Source organism: Lissotriton vulgaris, chromosome 1_2 (assembly GCF_964263255.1).
Source record: "Lissotriton vulgaris chromosome 1_2, aLisVul1.2, whole genome shotgun sequence".
Lineage (NCBI taxonomy): Eukaryota > Metazoa > Chordata > Amphibia > Caudata > Salamandridae > Lissotriton > Lissotriton vulgaris.
The window spans coordinates 166,772,372-166,792,382 of NC_141686.1; the positions used below are offsets into that span (position 1 = coordinate 166,772,372).

The following is a 20,011-nucleotide window of genomic DNA, read 5'->3' on the forward strand; positions in this document are numbered from 1 at the left end:
TTGTCAAATGCCCCCCTCACAGCCACGCCCTCAGATGCACTCCTACTGGCCCCTCAAGGCCCACCCCAATCAATTCGGTGAGTACTGTAATTTCCATTCAAATCACTGAACCAGGTATCCCTTGACTAAAACTATATACGCCTTTCTTTGGGAGAAATGTGTGGCTTTGTGTGGTTCACAGTGGTGACCAGTGAGGTTCTCTGCAGATAGATTACCTTGGGGCCCAGATATCTAAAGTGTTATTGTTTGTTTTGTCCTTAGCCCAGCAACGCCTTGCTCTGGGCTCAGTTAAAGCATACATTTTGCCTCTTTTGGCCTTTTTGTAGTTGCCGGATCAGTCCTCTTTATTCAAGTGTCCTGCCATCTCACAGTGGGAACTTAACCTGCTCTTCACCTTTCAAATCCTTTCAAATTTGCACTCTATTTGTGCTGTCAGCTGTTCAATGTGGCTCATCACCCTCAGTACATCAGTGCGGCGTGAGAGTGAGCTTCCAAGTTCTTTGTGTCAACCTGCTGTATACCACCTTCTTCCAAGGCAAACTGCTTCTGTTGACTTGTGCATCCTTTCTTCCAAAAGTTGTGACGACATTCCAAGTTGGTCAAACTGTTACCCTGCCGACATTTGGTGCTGTCCCTCACCACTCTAAGGAAGAGGAGAGACTCCATCATGTAGACTCCAAAGAGATTGCTGAACTTTTACATAGATCAGACAAAAGACCATTAAATGGACAATCAGCTTTTTGTGGTGTTTGCTGGAATAAAAAAGGCAAGGCTGTGCAGGAGAGAACCATCTCCCATTGGATTGTGCTCTGCATTAAAATCGGGTACGCATTTGCTAAAAGGCAGTTTCCAGAAGTACTGCAAGCTCTTTCTACCAGGGCCAAAACCCTGCCTTAGCATACATAGTCCTTGTCTAGATACTTTCCAGGCAGCTATGTGGGCGTTCCTCACATGTTCACAAATCCCTATTGTCTGGACAGTCATTTTTGTACGCTTTGTTCTATAGAACTTTCTGGTTTCAGTCCATTCACAGCCTACCTCCAATAAGTTACTGCTTTGTTATCTGTTTAAAAGGTGAGGAATGTCCTGCTGGAAGTCTCTTTCAGAAGAACTTAACCTTCAGTAATGCTAGTTCTGGTAGAGACTTTGTCTGAAGACTCATCACCAATCTTCCAATCCTCCTCCGTTATGTGATTGGGCTGTATCTGTTAAAAAGATCCTAAGTCTACCAATTTTCTTTTGGGGTCTGCGTCAGGCAGCTTGAACTTTCTTAAATGCAACTGACGTCAATGCGCACGTGTGGCACCTATATAGACTCTGCACATCATTTCCAGAGCAGAAAGGTGTTGGTACGGAGCTGCATGGTACTACCTACTGACATGCAAAGGTAAGTGTGAAGAGTTTCCGAATCCAGTCTGACACTTATTTGCCACACCTACTGGCACATCTGACAATGTATAGCTCTCTTACTCCATCCATTAGAAAGCCCCTTTTAAAGTTTCCAAATTATTTTATTGGCTATTCGTCAGCCAAAAATATCTACTGTTTACCTGCAATCTCTTTTCTTCTAAGACAGTTACACAGCTGGTGAGATTCAGGGTTGAATTTAATGGGTATTGTAGAGAAGTCAAATGTTATGAGTTTGTATTTGGTTGCTATTCCATCCCATATATCTTTGCATGACTGTAAGGGCTTTGGTCCATGTGGGCGCAGTATTTAATTTATTTTTGTTTAGGGCATTTCTTCAAATGCATAACAGTGTATGGCAGTACTGCTCCACTATTTTGTGAATGTTGAGGTCTCCTTTATTCTTTTGATTTGTCAGCTAGTAGTCTTCAAGTGGTTGTTCTTGCTCCTTCACAACAGTGTCTAAGAACCTTGTGCAGGGGGCTCAAGGTGTTTTTTAACAGGATGAGAAGAGCTTGAAACTTAGCCAAGACTTTAAATCAATTTAATATTGATGTTTCTACTCTTCCCAGTAAGGAAGTAAATACTTTCTTTAACCTGTGTCCCGATAATTCTTCTATTAGTACTGAGACTTCGCTTCAGTAAGATTGTCTACTATGCCTGCTTTTTGTATTCCCAAGTATTTCTCCAACAATTCCTGCTCTCTTAAAATGGCATGCTTCTGCCAAATCTTTCGGTGTATATAAATTGATACAAAACATTTTCTATTTATCCATATTGACTGTGAACCCAAAGTTTTCACCGAAGTCCTCTTTATCCTCTATTTTTAAGAACGATAAAGGAAAGGCGGAGGTCATCATGTTGTCATACTAGCTATATGTGACAGAAGCTTCTAGCCACAGATTTACAGGCCTTTGAACGAAGGCAATCGTTTTGTAAGCAGAACCCCTTCATGCTGGTAGGTGGCGTTGTTTGGCTCCGCGTGACGTCATCTGTGCCAGAAGTGATGTGCGAGGTGCCTATATAGGCACCACCCCAGCATGCTGAAATCCGTTCTTATTCTTCCACGACAGTCAGCACAGATCTGGAGAAATGCTACCCACAGTCACTTTTTGACTGACCTTTTTTGTCCCTTTGTCGAAGACTTTTGAAACATTGATTGTAGGTGTAAAAGATAATTTTATTCTTTATTCATAGACAAATTCTTAAAATTCAAGATTGCTGATGCATTTCTTCCTCATGCGGACTTCTTCAGGGCTTGCTATAATCAAGAGTTTCTTGAGATGAAGTGTTAATAAATGTGATCAGGTCAAATTGCAAAGCTAGTCAATCTACAATGGTTCCCACAGATTACGGGCGTCCGGATCAAACCCTGAAATCTGAGGGCACACGTATAGCGCGTATATTTCTTTAACAGCAGTAATGTGGGAAAAGTATCTCCTGTGCTTCCATGAGGTCGTCTGGTTCAAAAAGAAAAGTCTCAACTTTTCTTTTTGACTAGGTCTTCAATTCAACCTCATCACATTTATCTCAAGAAACTCTTTATTATAGCAAGTCCTGAAGAAGTCCGCATGAGGACGAAACGCGTTGGCGATCTTGAATTTTAAGAATTTGTCTATGAATAAAGAATAAAATAATCTTTTAAACCTACAATCAGAATCTACATAGTGTTTTTTTGGGAAGATCTTGACGGACTGCTTTTTCTTGCATTGTCATTATGGTTCTTTAGTAACCTCTACTTATAACGTACCTGTTAGAGTACAGGGTCCTCCATTGTTCAATTTGTCCAAGTGACTTGCATGTCATTTTCTTTGGGGCATATGGAGGTCGTGTCCCAGGCCCTTTGCACCAATCTTAAAATAGGAAATACAGCCTAGATAAGGTATATTGACTTGTGCTGGATTTTGTGCCTTGGTCCTCCCATTCATGTTGGACTTTTGAGACATTGTCTCCTGGTGTGGCAGGGATGTCCACGAGGAGGCTGGTTTCAAGCCCTGTGGCGCCTGTCAGCAGCAAATGTCGGTGACACATCCACACCTCATCTGCCTTTGGTGTCTTGAGCATGACCATGATGCCTAGACCTGCATCGATTGTCACACCATGCACCTCAAGGCCTTGAGGGAGCGGACCCTCAAGCTTCTTGCTACTTGACGTGCACCGCTGCAACGATCTCAATCCTTGTCGAGAGAAAGTTCCCAGCATCAGTCACCGAGCCATTCCTAGCGTCCAATGTCAAAGTTGTCTGTGTGTTTGAGAAAGTCCCACAAGCATAAAAAGAACAAGAAGTCAAAGAGGTCTTGGACTTCACCCCGTCTGTCAGAGTCATCCAACGAGACAGGGAACATCGGCAGTCAAGGCCTGACACCATGGTTGAGCCTTCGCCAGGAATGTCTTCGTGCCTCCCCAAGTTTCCAGGAGTTTCCAGGAGCCGGTGCGACACCTGCCCAACTCCCTGGATTTTATGAGGCCGTGCAACTCATATATGGGCGGCCCATCCCTGCTGGTGCTCCCACGGGACCCCGGGCTTCTGAAGTAGGCTTGGGTATTGAACTTTGCTCTGTTCGCGGAATTTGCAGAGTTGTCTGCACTCTGCACTCTGCACTCTGCGGAGCTTGCGGAGTGCAAGAAAACCCCACTTTGTGTAGTGCAGCAGAGTTTTTCCCCGCGCTCGCAAACTGTAAGTTCGCGAGCGTGAGCTGCCGCTCGGGTCGACTTTCTACCAGAGCTGCAGAAAGACCAGTGCGAACAGCAGTTCGCACTACCCTCCGCCACTTGCGGAACTTCGGGGAGTTTTTTTGTAACTTCGCAAAGTTCTAAGTAGCAAAACTCCATGAACTACGCCCAGGCTTATTCTGAGGGGCCCCTACTGGTCTTCCATAGGCAATGAACCCTGCTCAGATTACACTTTCAGTTTCCTTACCACCCTTGTATTGTCGATAAACACAATTAGACTTCTCATTACATACATTTTTAATCGTAATAGTCGAGCGTCGGACTGTCTTCCACCTAAATTCCTTTGGAGAATCCTCCATTATACCTTTGTAGTACTTGAGGTTGCAGTGTGGGGCTTAGTCTAGCCCCTCTTCCCGCATCGAATCAAGCACAGATCCTTTCCATCAGCAACAAACCAGGCCTGTCAAATCTGTGCACACATCAGAACAAAAGAAATACCAATCTGTGAATCACATGTCTATGTCTATGTCTATGTATTTATTTTTATATAGCGCATAATTCACCAATAGATCTCAGAGTGCTTGCGAGACAACTGGAGAGAAGGGAACCCAAAGGGGATTTATTACCGACTTTCACAGTTCCAGTTGGCTATATTGTTCCCCGGCTCACCATACTGGAACAAAATCAGTAAGTTAAAGCGTTGAATATAATAATAATAATAATAATCATATGGCCATCCAATAAGAATCACATGACTTTTTTAAACAAGGGAAGTACACATGTCCCGAAATGTGAAAGCTTGTAAAGGCAAGACGATTTTGAGTTCTAACAAGAATGTAAACGTTTTCAGCTGAGGCAGCTGACCAGCACTTGCCATTACTCCCTTTAGTTAAGAGAAAAATTGTGGAAGAGATTTACTTTTGTACTTTTCTTGTTAGGTTTGGGCAACTAGCTACGATTTTGTAAACTCTTGCTTCTCCCTTAGAAAGTTGGGTATAGAAATGATTTCCATATCTTTTACATGTCCCAAACGTGTTTTCCACCACTGCATTTTCCATAAACTTTTGTATCTCACTGAACGGATTACATGGAATATGGCTGGATTGGACATTATGGTGCGCAGATGATCCATGTGGGTACTGCAGGTAAGCAGGGTATGTATTTTTTAAGTTGTAAGGCAATTTAACTGAAATCTGTAGCTGCGGTATTTTCACTAAATTCTGCAATATTTTGTGGAAGTACCGAGATACGTAGCAATAACAAGTCATTGTGTGATTGGCTAATGGCTGCCTTTATAAAGGTTAAAGCCATGTTGTTTTTAGGTACCTGTATTCTGTATTTCACCCTATTATGTTTGATATTAGGTTTGATATTTGATAAAGTGGTAATACATAGGGAACAAAATTTATAAGCGTCTATATTTATGGAGTAGTGTGGAACTGCCTCAGGAGCACCACACTAAATCCATTAACACACTTTTACGATACGTCTGTTTCAATTACCACACTCCACTGTATGACACTACACTCTACGCCACTCCACTCTAAGTAACTCCTCTATATTCAAGTCTGTAGCCACACTACCTTAACTATAACTCGCCACTCTACCATGTTTTAGTTCTCACAAAAGATATGATTTGTGATGTCATAACTAATATTGTGAAAAATATTATTTTCGATGGTATAACTGATATAATGTAAAATAGTATAAGCAGTATATGGAGAAGGTGTAAGTTATAGTTAATGTAGTGTGGCTATGGAGCTGGATTAACTGTGTGGAGGTGCATGAGTAATAATAATTTGATGGTGTTGCAGAAATTTATAAATAAAAAGTGTAAGGTGGTGCATAAATTATAAATTTAATGTGTTACAATAACTGAAACATTTCTAATGTTTTTGTATTGTAAGTATGTTTTTTATACAAAGAATAACGTTTTCCTAACTATAACAAAGGTGTAATCTTTGTTTTTTTATTAAGTATAAATTAGTGTTACAAAAATATATTAAAATAGTACATATTTTTATTCAATTATACAATATTTAATAGTCTATTTTTAATTTAAAAATAATGTTAAATAACTTCCATAATGTGTTATAGTTACACTGACAGTTCTGGGGACCTTCTAATACTAATGAAGTGTAGTTCTCTAGATTTTCATTACAGTATTGCTTCGTCTATGTTTCTGTTTACGTAAGGTAGTGCATGGAACAACTGTCGGCGGGTTGCTGTTACAGTGCTCAGGTGGAATCTACAGAGATTTGGAGCAGCAAGAGGGTTTGTGGAATGTAGCTACAGATGACATGCTCAGGGCACAAGTGCAGGCCAGACCATGTCACAAAATGTGCTTCAGGGTATTGATGAGCCAGGCCTAGTATGCCTTATGGTGCGTTTATCCGCTTAGTAGTTAACTGGCTTTTCCAGTAGTCAAGGCAGTGGATCAATATGGTTATGAGTAATCGATAACACCTATACCATACATAATGTTCACCTGCTTTTCCAACTGTCTCAGGCCTTTCTGGAGTGGACTTCCTAAGGTGATTAGCATCTGTGTGCTATCACTGAAGCAGCCACATAGGCATTAAACAACTGACAATGGCCCTTTGAGTACCAAAGCCTGTAATTAAGGCCCCAGGATACATGGTAAGTCCTTCTGTGCTGGTTACACTGGTTTCTGACTACATTGACAGCAGCCTAAGCCAGCCCTATGTCTAGCTCTCCAAAAACAAAACAAAACTCTTGGGTCTATTGTAGATTCGCAACCTAGATGAGAGATTTGCTGTCATGAAATATCCCTTTTATAGTACGGCTTCCCTCACCCACTGTAGGTGGCATGCTTCATCATTAGGAACCTACTCCTACTGTGATACCTAGGCACTGTACAAGTTACAACACCCTAACTGAGAGGGAGGAGCTCAGGGATGTTTTTGAGTATGAAAAGAGGTATACTAAATACCATGTAGATGAGCTTGTGGTGGTAAGGGTAGCAGAGCAAGATAGGTGATGGTTAAAACTAACTACAGGTATCTCATAATACTTTATTAAGGCGACCCAGGGCTAGAATTAAAAAGTGTTCCCACCCACGGATGCCTGAAATTAGGTCAGTGCACCAATGCTTAAATGTGAAAGAAAATGTTATTGTAGTCCCACACAACTCCACTCAATACATAGTTGGTGTTGTGCCTGTGCTGTCTTAGTTACTAACAGTCCCTTTAGAGGGATCAATGATATAGTGGTAATTCAAACCCAATGTTGTCCTTTATTACAGCACCCACAAGTACTGCACTAAGAGAAAGACACGTCATGCTTAAAAGTGCTTTAGTCCACCATTTTTGTCCTGTTACTTAGCACTTGTAAAATAACAACACAGAATATTATTAGCACAGCACTAATGCATGTTGCTAACAATGCAAATAATATGAACATTTCTTCCATGGTGGCGCTATCATCCGACAACCTAATAACCTAAAGCATACTTCTTTTTAAAAAAAATTATGAATCCTTTTATTGAACCAGCTCATTGGTCATTCCACGCTGAATGCATGTCCAAGGACATTACCAGGTTTAGATTATTAACAATGATACATCATAGAGAGAACATATAATCACAGTCACTTTGGGAACAATCAAAATGCTGTCTTTTGCGAGTCTATCGTTGTATGGGGGATGGATCATAACTTCCTTACTTTTTTAAAGTGTAAGGTGTGTAGAACCGTATCTAAAGCCTGCTTCTGTGCACTTTACTGTGAGAGCATATAGTAGCTTAACTTGCATCAAGAGTTTCCTAGTATTCAGCGCACTACGTACCTGTTTATAGCAAGAAGCTGTAGTTACAGTAGCCAGAACAGAGTGTTCCCTTGAAGGGAAAACAACATATTCTGGGCTCTGCTCCTCTCCTCTCAGACTTAGCTCAGTATCGGATCTCCACATAAGACTGGATGTTGCGGCCGTACAGCAATCTGGAAATTTCTGTTAGGATCTTCTTGCAGCGTCTTGTGCGAATATCTGGAGCGAAGGACCTCTCTACCTAAGTAGCCACTTAATGGGCTTTTTATACTGCTGCTATAACACACAGTAATGGCATGGTGTACTTATGTTGGGAGCGTCTGGGGGGATATATTGGAAGTAATGTAGGTGATTCTGTTTTTTTTTCTAAAAAGGATGCTTTTGTATCTCATACTAATGATGGCAATTCCAAGAATTGGACGAGGTGGGCTCACTCAAATATTTTGACATGCTTCATCATAAGCCTCCTCAACCCATATTGGTAAGGTAATACTACCAGGGCGGACTCTACCTCGGTTTGGGCTACCCCGGGGGAGTTATTAGATATATTTTTTTTCTGGATAGCATGGGTCCAGTTGCTATTTAAAAATACCGCATGGGATACCCCAAAAGTATCCTTTTAAAAAAAAAAGTAAGAGTTTTTATATAGCGCAAACTAGACCCGAGACATCAGGTATCCGAGCGCTTTACATGAGTATCAATTTCGTTACACACGGACACATTCATTTTTGTTAGGCATGGGTAGATTAAGTGATTTGCCCAGAATCACAGGATGTTGAGCGTCGTTGCCGCGACTCGAACTCGATTCCCTAGCTGCAAGGTCAACAGCTCTAACCGCATTTATGTGGTACGCTGGGTATGATTAAAAAATACTGGTGGGCAATGGCGGGGTATAGGTGTTGATACTATGATCCTTTCATACTCCTGGGTTTGACTAACATATTTCTGCCCTTTCATAAAAGCCTAAATGGTCTTGGACATTCATCAGTGATAATAACTACCTCCCTAACCCTAATTCAAAGTGAGGGTAAAATGTTCATTAATAAAAACAGAGAGAACCTACCTCTCTGAAGGTAAACATCTATATTTGACACCTAGTTACTGGTGGCGTTTTGCCTTATGGTCTGTTAAACGAGAGGCACCTCCTATAGTCACACATTTGTCAAGGACAAATGTCAGCTTGGATCCTACCCGTCCTAGCCGTCGGCTGTTGCTTGGGGTCAGGTTTTGTATATTTATGTTGAATATCAAAGTTGTGTATGTAAAGCTTTATAAAGAATATGTCAAGTCAAACAAACTCATAAGTTTCTTAATGCATTCAAAATTGTTTGAATGTTGTGTATCAACAAAACAGCAAAACCTAGAGATCCACTGCGAGCTAGAATGTTGCCTTTACATCCATTCCATGTTCCCTGGATGGTATAAATGTATATAACAAGGTTTGCATTTATCTGCATTACTACCAACTTTCTTTCTGTGTTAATATTTAAAATCAGGTTGTCTTTCATTAAATAATACACCTTTCCATCTGTTTTGAAGATATACTTACAAAGGTATGTACTTCACTTGGATCAGACATCCTTATCTTTGGACCTGTGGGATGATGACTTAATGTAGGGATTTTAATATGTTTTGTATTATGTTACTATGCATCCCTTTCCTTACATTCCCGTACTCAGATATATTTTTACATGAAGACCTCACAGTGAAGATAGGAGACTTTGGGCTTGCTACAGTAAAATCACGATGGAGTGGTTCCCATCAGTTTGAACAGTTATCAGGGTCCATTTTGTGGATGGTAAGTCATTGCAAATATTTCTTCTCATTTCATAGAGTGAGTAATTGGATTGCCTCCCAAATGGCATGCGTTAAATTCATTGAGGCAAAGAATTATTTAAACAGTTATGTGCTATTAGATTGTTATTTTGGGTAAGTACCGGGACAGACAAAGACAACTGGCTTTCTTATGGTGCCTGCACTTATATATGGAGTGAACAAAATCAGGGCATGCCTCTCTTAAGTACCTGTGACCAGATAACAAGCCGTGTCCCTTCGTTTTCCCCTGGAACTCGATCAAAAGGATGCCTTATTGCCCCTTAATTGCTGTTGTGTGAGGACAGTGCCATACTCCTTACATAATACACCTCCAATTAATCGTACAATGGTACTGCCGTTCACATATTCGCATTGCTATTACATGTGTATTCACACTGTTTGACACAGGAAAGTTAAGTAATTTAAGGGGAGTCCCACTAATGTACTCACTATTGTCAACGTAAAATGCCGCACTCGTCTCCTCCCATTCCTGAAATAAACCTTGCTAGTTTTTATCAAGGAAGAACTCTCTCTCCTGCAGGTAAGGCTGCAACTTCGACTTTGATGAGAGGTGTTCTAACTGAGGCAGTTTTTGAAACAGCGACTTTGTCATCCTTGCCCTTTTTTCCAAACACTAACTAGATGCTGACCTCAGAGGATTCACACTTTAGTTAGGCTGTTTCTCAGAGTTTCCATGTCTAACAGTGTTTTTTTTCATCTTCACACATCTCGCCTCCATTTAGAAGTGGTTTGCTAAAGTAATATGAGGAACGAGTATTTCTTCCTCCCGCCTTCTCCGAGTGAGAAATGGCCTCATGTACGAAAAACCTTTGTGGTCGGAAATCCCACAAATTGCACAAGCATAGGATTTCTGACTGGCAAACAGTGTTTACCCCTTTAGGAATCAGAAAAGGCTTTCCAACATGAATAAGGGCCTTTAACCCTTTTCTGAATCACAACTGGTGGGCATGAAAGGGTTGCCTCCCTTCTTTTTGTGAATTGCAACAGTATGTGCCAGTGGTTTGTAACCTCCGGTGTGATAACTCATTTACATTGGGCATGCTGCCCCTACAGGACAGCTTCCCATTAGAAAATCTTGTATTTCGAGAACTAGGGAGCAGTGGTACAAGGGTCCACAGCATGCTCCCTCCTTATGTCTTCCCTTCCTTGTTATTTAAAACCGCACTTTCCACTTAAAGAACCGCAGGATGTCTTTACAAAATGTTGACATGTAGAGAATGCAAACGCAGTCGCAGTCGTCTGCTGTGCCTATCATATTGTGATCTGATGCTTAATATTAATGAGACAGGAGTTTTTGCAACCTTCGATTATACATTTTGCAATGTGACTGATTAGTTGCATCACAAAATGAAGGACTCTTTTCTCAAGCCAGGCAGTGTGAGATTTGTCATATTCTGGTTTGTGACCTGCCCTTTATTGCATTGGGCCATTTGAACTAATTTTATAACTTGTTCCTCACAATTTAATCTTTAAACATCTATGGCACAATAAAATCATTTGGAGGAACGGGGAGGGGTGGAAGGAGGGGGACGGGTCACGGGTCTCAGGAACTCATGCTGCAGTATACTGAGTAATGCTATAATCAGTGGGTTCTTCCTAAAACAAAGCAGGGTCACCTGGGACCAGTGATTGGTACTACTTTAAAAAAAAAATGTTTACATTTTCAAAAACCTTTATTGAAGAAAATCATGGCAGACACAATACACCGTGCAATGCTGCCGTTCAAATCGACAAAATACAGAGCAGGTCAAGAGTTTAGTAACAGGTAGATAACATCTTGCAGCAGATTAAAAAAACGTGAAAGTTTAAATCACAGCTCCACTACACCGAGGTCCCTCACCCCCAGGGAGAACACACACAAAACAACAACATCAGTGGGGGTACTAAAAAAGCGGGGGCGCTTATGGCAAGGGAGAGAGCAGTCACTGACCAGCGCCGATGGCCGCCGCGGACTCAGGGCCAGCAGGAAGTGCGGGAGAGGCAGCGCCACTGGGATGGAACGGGAAAGGAGATAAGTAACCAGAGGGCCCCAAATGTCAACAGGTCGAGACCTGGCAGGCATTAAATCCCAGAACTCCGATAGGCGTGAATGGTACTACTTTAACATTTCCAGACCCAGTATGGTGCTCGGCAATGGTTCACCCAAGGAATTTGCAGGCAGATGCTTATCCATAAGATAGCACTCTACAAAGTGCTCTGTAAACCCAGACCCCTTAAAATTGGGATCCCAAGTGAGGTGGCATAATCTCATGAACAGAATGATTGCATGGCAAATATGTAGTGTCCCGCAAATTTCTAGATTCTGGGTGTGAACCCTCCTAAATTTTCTGACAAGTCACACATAGAAAAGGTCTTTACATTTCTATAGTTTGCAAATGCCATAATACTCCTTTATCGTTGCACCCTGTTAAATAAGTAAGTGAAAGATCATTTACTCCATCTGCAAACAACTCTTTCTTTTAACCTGCCTACATTTATGTTAAGATTACTACAACAGCTGATCCCTCTACTTCCTATGCAGTGCAAACTAGTTAGTTGCACAAGATTATTAATATTTTGGTCTCAGAGACCGACACTGAATTAGTGAGCATAAGTGCATTGTGTACGGATCCTCATTTAACGGCCTTTGCTTTTAGCAGCATGTACACTAATCTTGGGCCTTAATGTCACGTCAGTCCTCCAAGCATCTCTCCTTTTTTTAAGATACCAATCCCCTTGGTGACTATGGGGTGATTAGTGAGGTTCTAGCCAGAAACAGTCATTATGAGCTCCATTGATGCTGCTACTTAAGATGTTGCTGCTATTGCCTGTTTGCCCTTTAGTGCCACTCCAACAGATTCCCTATAAACCTTATCCAGAACCATATAGGTGTTGATATAAGAATACCGTTTGTCTCACTGATACCTGTTTGGCACATTATAGTGCCATAGCCTCCATTGGCAACCTTGACCTTCTACAAGTGCTCCACTTCTCCTTCTCCGAGAGTTTCTCTTGTCGGGTTGCCATATTAAATGACATTTCACTGCTTTCCTCTACAGTGTCAGTGAAACACTTGATGCAAGTTCTGTTGCTGCTATAGTTTTCACCATTTGCTCAGTACCCAGGTAATTGGATTTATTTCTCTGTAAGACGATCCGACTCTCCTAAACTTAAGTATGCATAGTAGGGATGTCAACAGGGTACTAATTATTCAGAATTTGATTTTACCCTGTATATAGAAGTCAGTTTTTCCACCGTATTAAATTCCGCCATCATCATTGTGTGTTTTTGCTTGTGTGCTAGAGAGCATGTCCAATCAAGATAAATACAGTTTCAGAAAGAAAAGCCAACCGACATCAAATCCAAACTTTTATAGATGTAATGTTTTAATTAGCGAGGCCCCCACAGAGCTATGGTCTTGGTCTCTTAACCTGATCAGCACAGCACCACAAGATGTAGTAATAGCTGATCATTCCATATCACCAGTTTGTAGATTATTCTAGAAGCTCCAATGGTTGTTCTACAACTCATTCCGTACGTGCAACGTCTCCTAAAATCGCATATCACAGTTATAGATGGGGCTGAATGTGTTAAGTTAGCCAATAAATGTCTATGCCCAATGCATTTTTGAATTAGATAAGATTTTAGATAGATAAGATAAGTGAACAAGCAAAAAACAGCTATAGCTCAGCTCATCGGAGCTATCAGTACGCGGTGCGTAGAGCAAAAGCTAAATACTTTCAGACGCGTATTGAGGATGCCGAGTGCTCATCGCGAGAACTGCTCAAAATTTATAAAGAAATATCTCTAGTCTCTAGCTCTAATACCCCTACTAAGACCTCCATGGAAGGATGCAATAAAATCGTTGAATTTTTTTCCAATAAAGTCAAGAAGATTTACGCTTCCTTCTCTCAACAACCAGAAAAGGGTATCGATTTTACAGCAGACAGCTCACAGACAGCCCCGGATTCCTCACTACTAAAGTTCAATGTCCCCGCAGCTGACAAACTAATAAAGATCTGTCAAAGTGTGAAGTCTGGGTCCCCTAATGATCCGGCCCCGGCCTGGGTACTCTCAGAGGGCCTAACAGCCCTGGAACCTCACATCAGACACGTCCTACAAACCTCCTTTTCCACTCAACAGGTCCCGATGGAGTGGAAGAAGGCCATAGTACTGCCAATAAGGAAAAAACCGAATGTAAGCTTGGAGGTACTGGAAAACCTCAGACCTATTTCCTTATTACCGTACGTGGCGAAGGTGGCTGAGAAGGTGGTTAACGCTCAGCTCACAGAGCACCTGGAAAAATGGAATTTGCTCCATCCCTCACAATCAGGATTCAGGGCGGGCTACTCCACGGAGACGGCCCTCTTAAGAGCTACTGAGACTTTAAGAGCAGGGGCAGATGCAGGGCATACTATGGCCTTGATCATGCTCGACCTAAGTGCGGCTTTTGACACCGTAGCACATTCCATCCTGCTACGGTGTCTGCATGAAGCCGGGGTCGCTGGTCCTGCGCTGTGCTGGCTGCAATTGTTTCTGACGGAAAGATGTTTCCAGGTACAGCAAGGGACTTGCCGCTCAGTGGAGATGTCACTAGACCAGGGAGTGCCTCAGGGCTCAGCTCTGAGCCCCACTCTCTTTAACCTATACATGGCCTCCCTAGCGAAAGTGGTTCACTCTTATGGGGTGGAATTGGTGTCGTACGCTGACGACACCCAGCTGCTTATCTCCCTATCGCAGAACGCCTCCAACACCCCTAACAACTTTAAATCCTGTATGCAGGCACTAGCAGAGTGGATGGATGTCCATTGTTTAAAACTCAATGGATCTAAAACAGAGGTGCTGGTGGTAGGGGTAAAAAGCGAAAACTGGTCGGCTGAGTGGTGGCCTTCATGTCTGGGCCCCATACCATGTCAGGAGGCTAAGAATTTAGGAATCTGGATGAATCCTGCTCTCTCATATGATGGCCACATCAGGCGTCTTGTGGGCAAATGTTTTGGAGTATTAAAGACTCTAAACAAAACTTTAGACCTCCTCCCTCTATCGGCCAGAAGGACACTAACGCAGGCACTGGTGACCTCGCGATTAGATTATGGCAACATCTTGTTCCTTGGGGCCACCGAGGGTAGCATAGGTCGCCTTCAAGTCATACAGAACTCCGCCGCCAGACTGGTGCTAAGAAGACCCAGGAGAGCCAACTCGAAAATGGCGCTGGATGCGCTTCATTGGCTACCTGTGAAGAAGCGTGTGCTGTATAAGTGCCTCCTCTTCTGTCACCGCATCGTCTGGGACAGGTCACCAACTTACCTAAAGGATCTAGTCAGCAGATATGAACCAACTAGGACCCTCCGTTCGAAGGCCGCCGGACTGCTGACAGTCCCTAGGATTAGGAAGGCTAGAATGGGTGGACGCTCCTTCGCACTCCAAGCAGCTCAACAATGGAACATACTTCCCCCTGCTCTGAGACTGGAGAGCAGTGAAACTCGGTTTAGGGCTCTGCTTAAAACTCATCTATACACTTCATAGTTCCTGGTAGTTTGTCTGCTGATCCATGGACAGTGTCAGCGCGGGGACACGCCGTGATGGCGTTACTGAGCGCTCTACAAACTTTATATTATTTTATTATTATTATTTATTGTGATACTTAAGTATTTGAACAGGTTGAATGGAATACATTAATAACAGTATAAATCCACCTTGAAGACTCATAAACAGTATAAAGGCAACTGTACTTGATAATGTGGTAAGTGCTGCATGATATATTTACAGCTTGGTAAACTGTGGACCTCTGCGGTACTGATGGTAAATTTGGTACCGCTTCAGTCGTTGAAGAAAATCTGTAGCACTTCTTGATTTTAATTGTATAGTCATTTTATGGAAACCATATGCAATTTTATATATTATCTTTTGCTTTCTTTTAATACTTATATTTGTAATTTCTTTGACCTCTGCAGGCACCCGAGGTAATTAGAATGCAGGATAAAAATCCTTACAGCTTTCAGTCTGATGTATATGCCTTTGGGATTGTCCTTTATGAACTGATGTCGGGGCAGTTACCATATTCTAATATCAACAACAGGGACCAGGTATGTGTTGATCTGATGTGGCTTTTCGTCTTCGTTGCACATAATTACTCAGTTCGAAGTGTCATTTATGATCTTGAAATTTTAGAGGGATCTGAGTATAAAATTGCAGAACAAGCCATCTGAAATGGTCCTGGAGAAAGTCATATGACAGCTAATGAGAACAGAAAGAGTTAAAACCAAAGGCAAATGGAAGTTATTTTGTATATGTACATGTCAGAAATTGGGTTCTTTATTTGGGAGAAAGTAACCCCTATCAAATCAGTAAACAATTTTGTACGAATCTCTGCTCAAATGCTGGTAGCTGTGGCACAAGTAGCAGGCAAACCCCAGAGAAGTATGTGTTAAGTTCAAGCAGTCTCAAAAGTTGTCAAGCTGAGAACACAACGCAGTACAAATTCTAAGCCAAATAAAAAAATTGTGAACATTTTAATGAGCAAAAACATACAAAGATAATAAAAATAAGATAAGGAGATGTGAATAATTAAAGTTCTCCAGCATTGGATTTTTCATAGATTAACATGCTTGAATCATTCCCCATTACCATGATGGGAGTCCCTCGGTAAGTTTGAAATAGCAGTATAGTGTACTTACATAAGGAAAGGTAGTGGCCATTCCCCACGTTAATAATATATTTACTTCATTATAAAAGGCCCAAAGTCCATGACACACCCCCTCTCAGAGTGGATCGCACCTCCAATTTCATAGCACGAATAGTGGAATCATAAAACCATAGCAGAAATGAGTGAGGAAAAAGGTGGCATGTATATCTATGAAACATACCTGCCTGTCCCACCACTGCATCTTTTATTGCTACTGCTTCCAGGCTGTAGAGTATTGTGAAGGTGTGCATGTTCCTTGATGTTGCAGCTCTACAAATAAAGTGCTGATGAAGTAGCCATGCTTCTTGAAGAAGGAGCTTTAAATTCCAGTTGTGCGGGTCTTTACAGCTTGTGCATGGCAGAAAGCGATTATTGCTGCAAGCCATTTTCAAATCCTAGTTCCACAAACCAGGGAAAACACTTTATAATCACTCCTATTACCTTCGGTCAACTCCACGTTCGTCATTGGCTTTGTGATCGCTGGAATGATATCACGGTATCTATTTAGACACCGCCCTGCATGCTAATTTCAGTTCTTTACAGGGCATTCCACACCAGAAGCGCAGAGCCATGCAAGACACTGACCACTGGTGCGCAGACTAGGGCCCTGAAAGGGAGTCCCTTGCTCTAGAAGTCAGTTTGCAGAACGGGGAGGATGGGTAGGACGGTAAGGAATCCATACCTAATATATGTCTCTTACAGATATAGTGTTACCTAAGGTCAGTATCTTGTTCATCTGAAAGAGACTATTAGTTATGGATTCCTTACCTTAGACTAGATACTCCAGCAATACCAACCCTGGTGGTGGGTCTGCAAACCAACTTCACACCAGGAAGTCCTGAAGAACGGAGCAGCCAAAGTAGCTGTCTCTCCGGACTTGGCTGTCCAGGCAGTGATGTTTAGTGAACGTGTGCAATGAAGCCCACGTGACTCCACGTCCCAAAGCAGTAGTGGCTGCCGTCGCCTTGGTGGAATGGGCGTGCAACCCTACTGGAGGTTTCTTTTTCGGCACAGAATAACACATTTTAATGCAAAAACAACCCATCGAGAGATGGTTCGTTTTTGCACGGCCCGAACTTTCTTGGCGCCTGCTTAGCCAGCAAAAAGCTGATCATCCACCCGGAATTGTTTTGTGCGATCCAGATGAAATGAAAGCACAAGTTTTGGATACAGACGGTGGAGTCTGTCCTCTTTAGAAGGATGCATGGCGAGAAGAAGGTGGGCAAAGTGATAGTCTGTCCTATGTGGAAACAGCTAACCACTTTGGGACGAAAAGAAGGTCTAGTGTGAAGGACAACTTTGTCCGGAAGAGCAGCCAGGAAAGGAGGTTTAGAGGAAAGAGCCTGAAGCGCACTTATCCTGTAAACAGAGGTGATGGCAATCAAGGCAGTTTTTAGGGTCAATAGTCTGAGAGGACAATTCTGTACCGGCTCTAAAGGAGCGCACATAAAGCATGTAAGAACAAGGTTCAAGTCCCACTGGGGCATTATGAAAGGAATAGTAGGAAACAGGTGAGGAATGCCATTAAGGAAACGATTTACACTAGGTGACTTGAAAAGAGAAGACTGATCAGAAAGGTGAAGAAAGGCTGACATGTCCGAAAGATAGCCTTTAAGAGTGCCCAGAGCAGAGCTCTGCTGGGCCAAGGAAAGAATGAAGAGGACAACCTCCGAAAGATGGTCAGAAAGAGGATTCACAGCCATTGCTGTGCACCATGCCACAAATCTGTTCCATTTACAGGTGTATACCGTTTTGGTGGAGGGACACCTGGCTGCGCTTGATCTTCTTCAGCACTCAGGGCAGAAGTGGTATAGGCAGAAAAGCGTCTACAAGACCGCAACTCCACTGGCGACAAAAAGTGTCCACTCGTGACAAAAAGCGCAATGTGAAATTGTTCCCCAGTTGGTGAGACTTTCAGCACTTTCACAGCACCTCTAGGTCCCTAGTAAATGGCACCGATAATACCTTGGAATTGGGTTCATAAACAAAAAAAACAAGGCAAACATCTATTGGATTCCAGGCCAGGCTTCCTGGTTGGGATTGTCCTTCGTCACCAGGGCTTCTCCTGGACTTGGGGTTAGGTCCGCTTCCCAGGAGTTGGTTATACCGGCGTAGGTGGGAAGGAAGAAAAAACAACAACACCGGAATCAGTGGTGAGGAAGTGGGTACTTCCTATATCAAGGGACAAGGAGTGAGAGTATAAGTCACCTCTAACCTTGCACCAAGTGAGCCCCGATTTGACCTCCCTCTAAGCAACGCCCTTCCCCCTCCTGTATCCCGTGAACCCCTGGAGTTTCGCCCTTACCTTGGCGAGCCACCCTCCTCCTGTGGGGTGGCAGGGCGAGACGCGATCCCATTGGCCTCCCGGCTTGACGTCTTCGTCTGCGCCAGTAGCTCTCGCCTCGGCATCTTCCTCTGCAAACGCTTTGCTCGCCACGTACGATATTCGGTCTCTGCCTTCTATCATCGTCAACGCCACAAACTCTCTTCTTGCTCCGGGGAATACAGCTTCCATCTTTCGAGAGAAGTCCGGCCTTCTTGTGTTGGCTGCCTGCTCTTCCGATAGACCGGTTTCCAACTGTGCCACGGGCCAGGCCTCCTGGGATTACTCTTGTTGTTTTTTCTTAAAGGGCTCCAGCCCTTCCTGTACAAAGAACAAGATGACGTTTCTGAGTGGTTTGTCGGTGTCAAAGGGCAACAAAGTCTGCAGTTCGTCATCTGCTTCGTGACAGTCTGTTAAACGTCAAAGCGCCGAGACTGTGACTAAAATAATGTCTATACAGGTACATGTCGCATTAGTGTAGGAATTGGCAGTGTAATCCTGCTCAGTCCTGTCCATTAGTTGGCACATGTCACTTAGGTAGCAATCTGTCAGTCGATCGCCCAGCAACTGTTTGTCTTTGAGACAAGTGAAAGCAGAGAAATCAGCCACTTGTAAGGAAGAAGCATATGATAGTTAACATTCCTGAAAACATATGTAGTTGGGGGACAGAACATCAGGGTCAGGATTTGTGGAAGTAAACCAAATCCTGGATTAAGGCAATGGAGAGGACATTTGATTTGTTTTTTGCTTATCAACACCAAGCAGCATGAAAGAGGCATTACCATGGTCACATTGTTTCAAAGCTGTGGTACAGAAATTCATTGAAGGAAACTCACCTGAAATCCTAGCTCTCCATTACGGGTTTGCTCCAGAAGATTGTTAAAAGCTACAATATCTCCTTGCATTTTTGAAATCCCAAAAACAAATTGTAGCAAAATGCAAGGAAAAACATGCCGACGGGAAGTGCCATTTACTCTTAGCCAAACTAGAAGATGATTTATGTAGCTCCTCCAAGGTTGCTTTCAAATTGGAAGTAAAATATTCCTCATGAATACGTTCTTACCTAAATAGGATGTGCACTGTCTGCTTTATTGCATTGGACATACTCCAGAATTTTTTTTTTATCTTGTATATTATTCAGGTTTTTTTCCCTCTCCTTCCTTTCTTGTTGTCTCATTTGCTCCCCTTCTAGGTCGATATGTATCAGCGAATAGCCCATCCTTTGCTGACCCCAGGATTTTTAACGACCTGTTATGTGAGCCCTATTTGATTCATTGTCTGTATTTTCCCCATGTGACTCATGTACTGAACTGTTACCTTCCTTT

The 20,011-nt window shown here is 42.6% G+C and overlaps 1 protein-coding gene across 2 annotated transcripts in view; it reads left to right on the forward strand.

Moving 5' to 3' along the window:
• BRAF (B-Raf proto-oncogene, serine/threonine kinase) overlaps positions 1–20,011 on the forward strand; it is a 759,203-nt gene that overhangs the window by 642,286 nt on the left and 96,906 nt on the right. For both annotated transcript variants that reach the window (XM_086953040.1, XM_086953041.1), the window contains exons 15-16: positions 9,543–9,661; positions 15,633–15,764. In XM_086953040.1, coding sequence (XP_086809166.1) covers positions 9,543–9,661; positions 15,633–15,764 — 251 coding nt within the window. The remainder of the gene's footprint in view (positions 1–9,542; positions 9,662–15,632; positions 15,765–20,011) is intronic.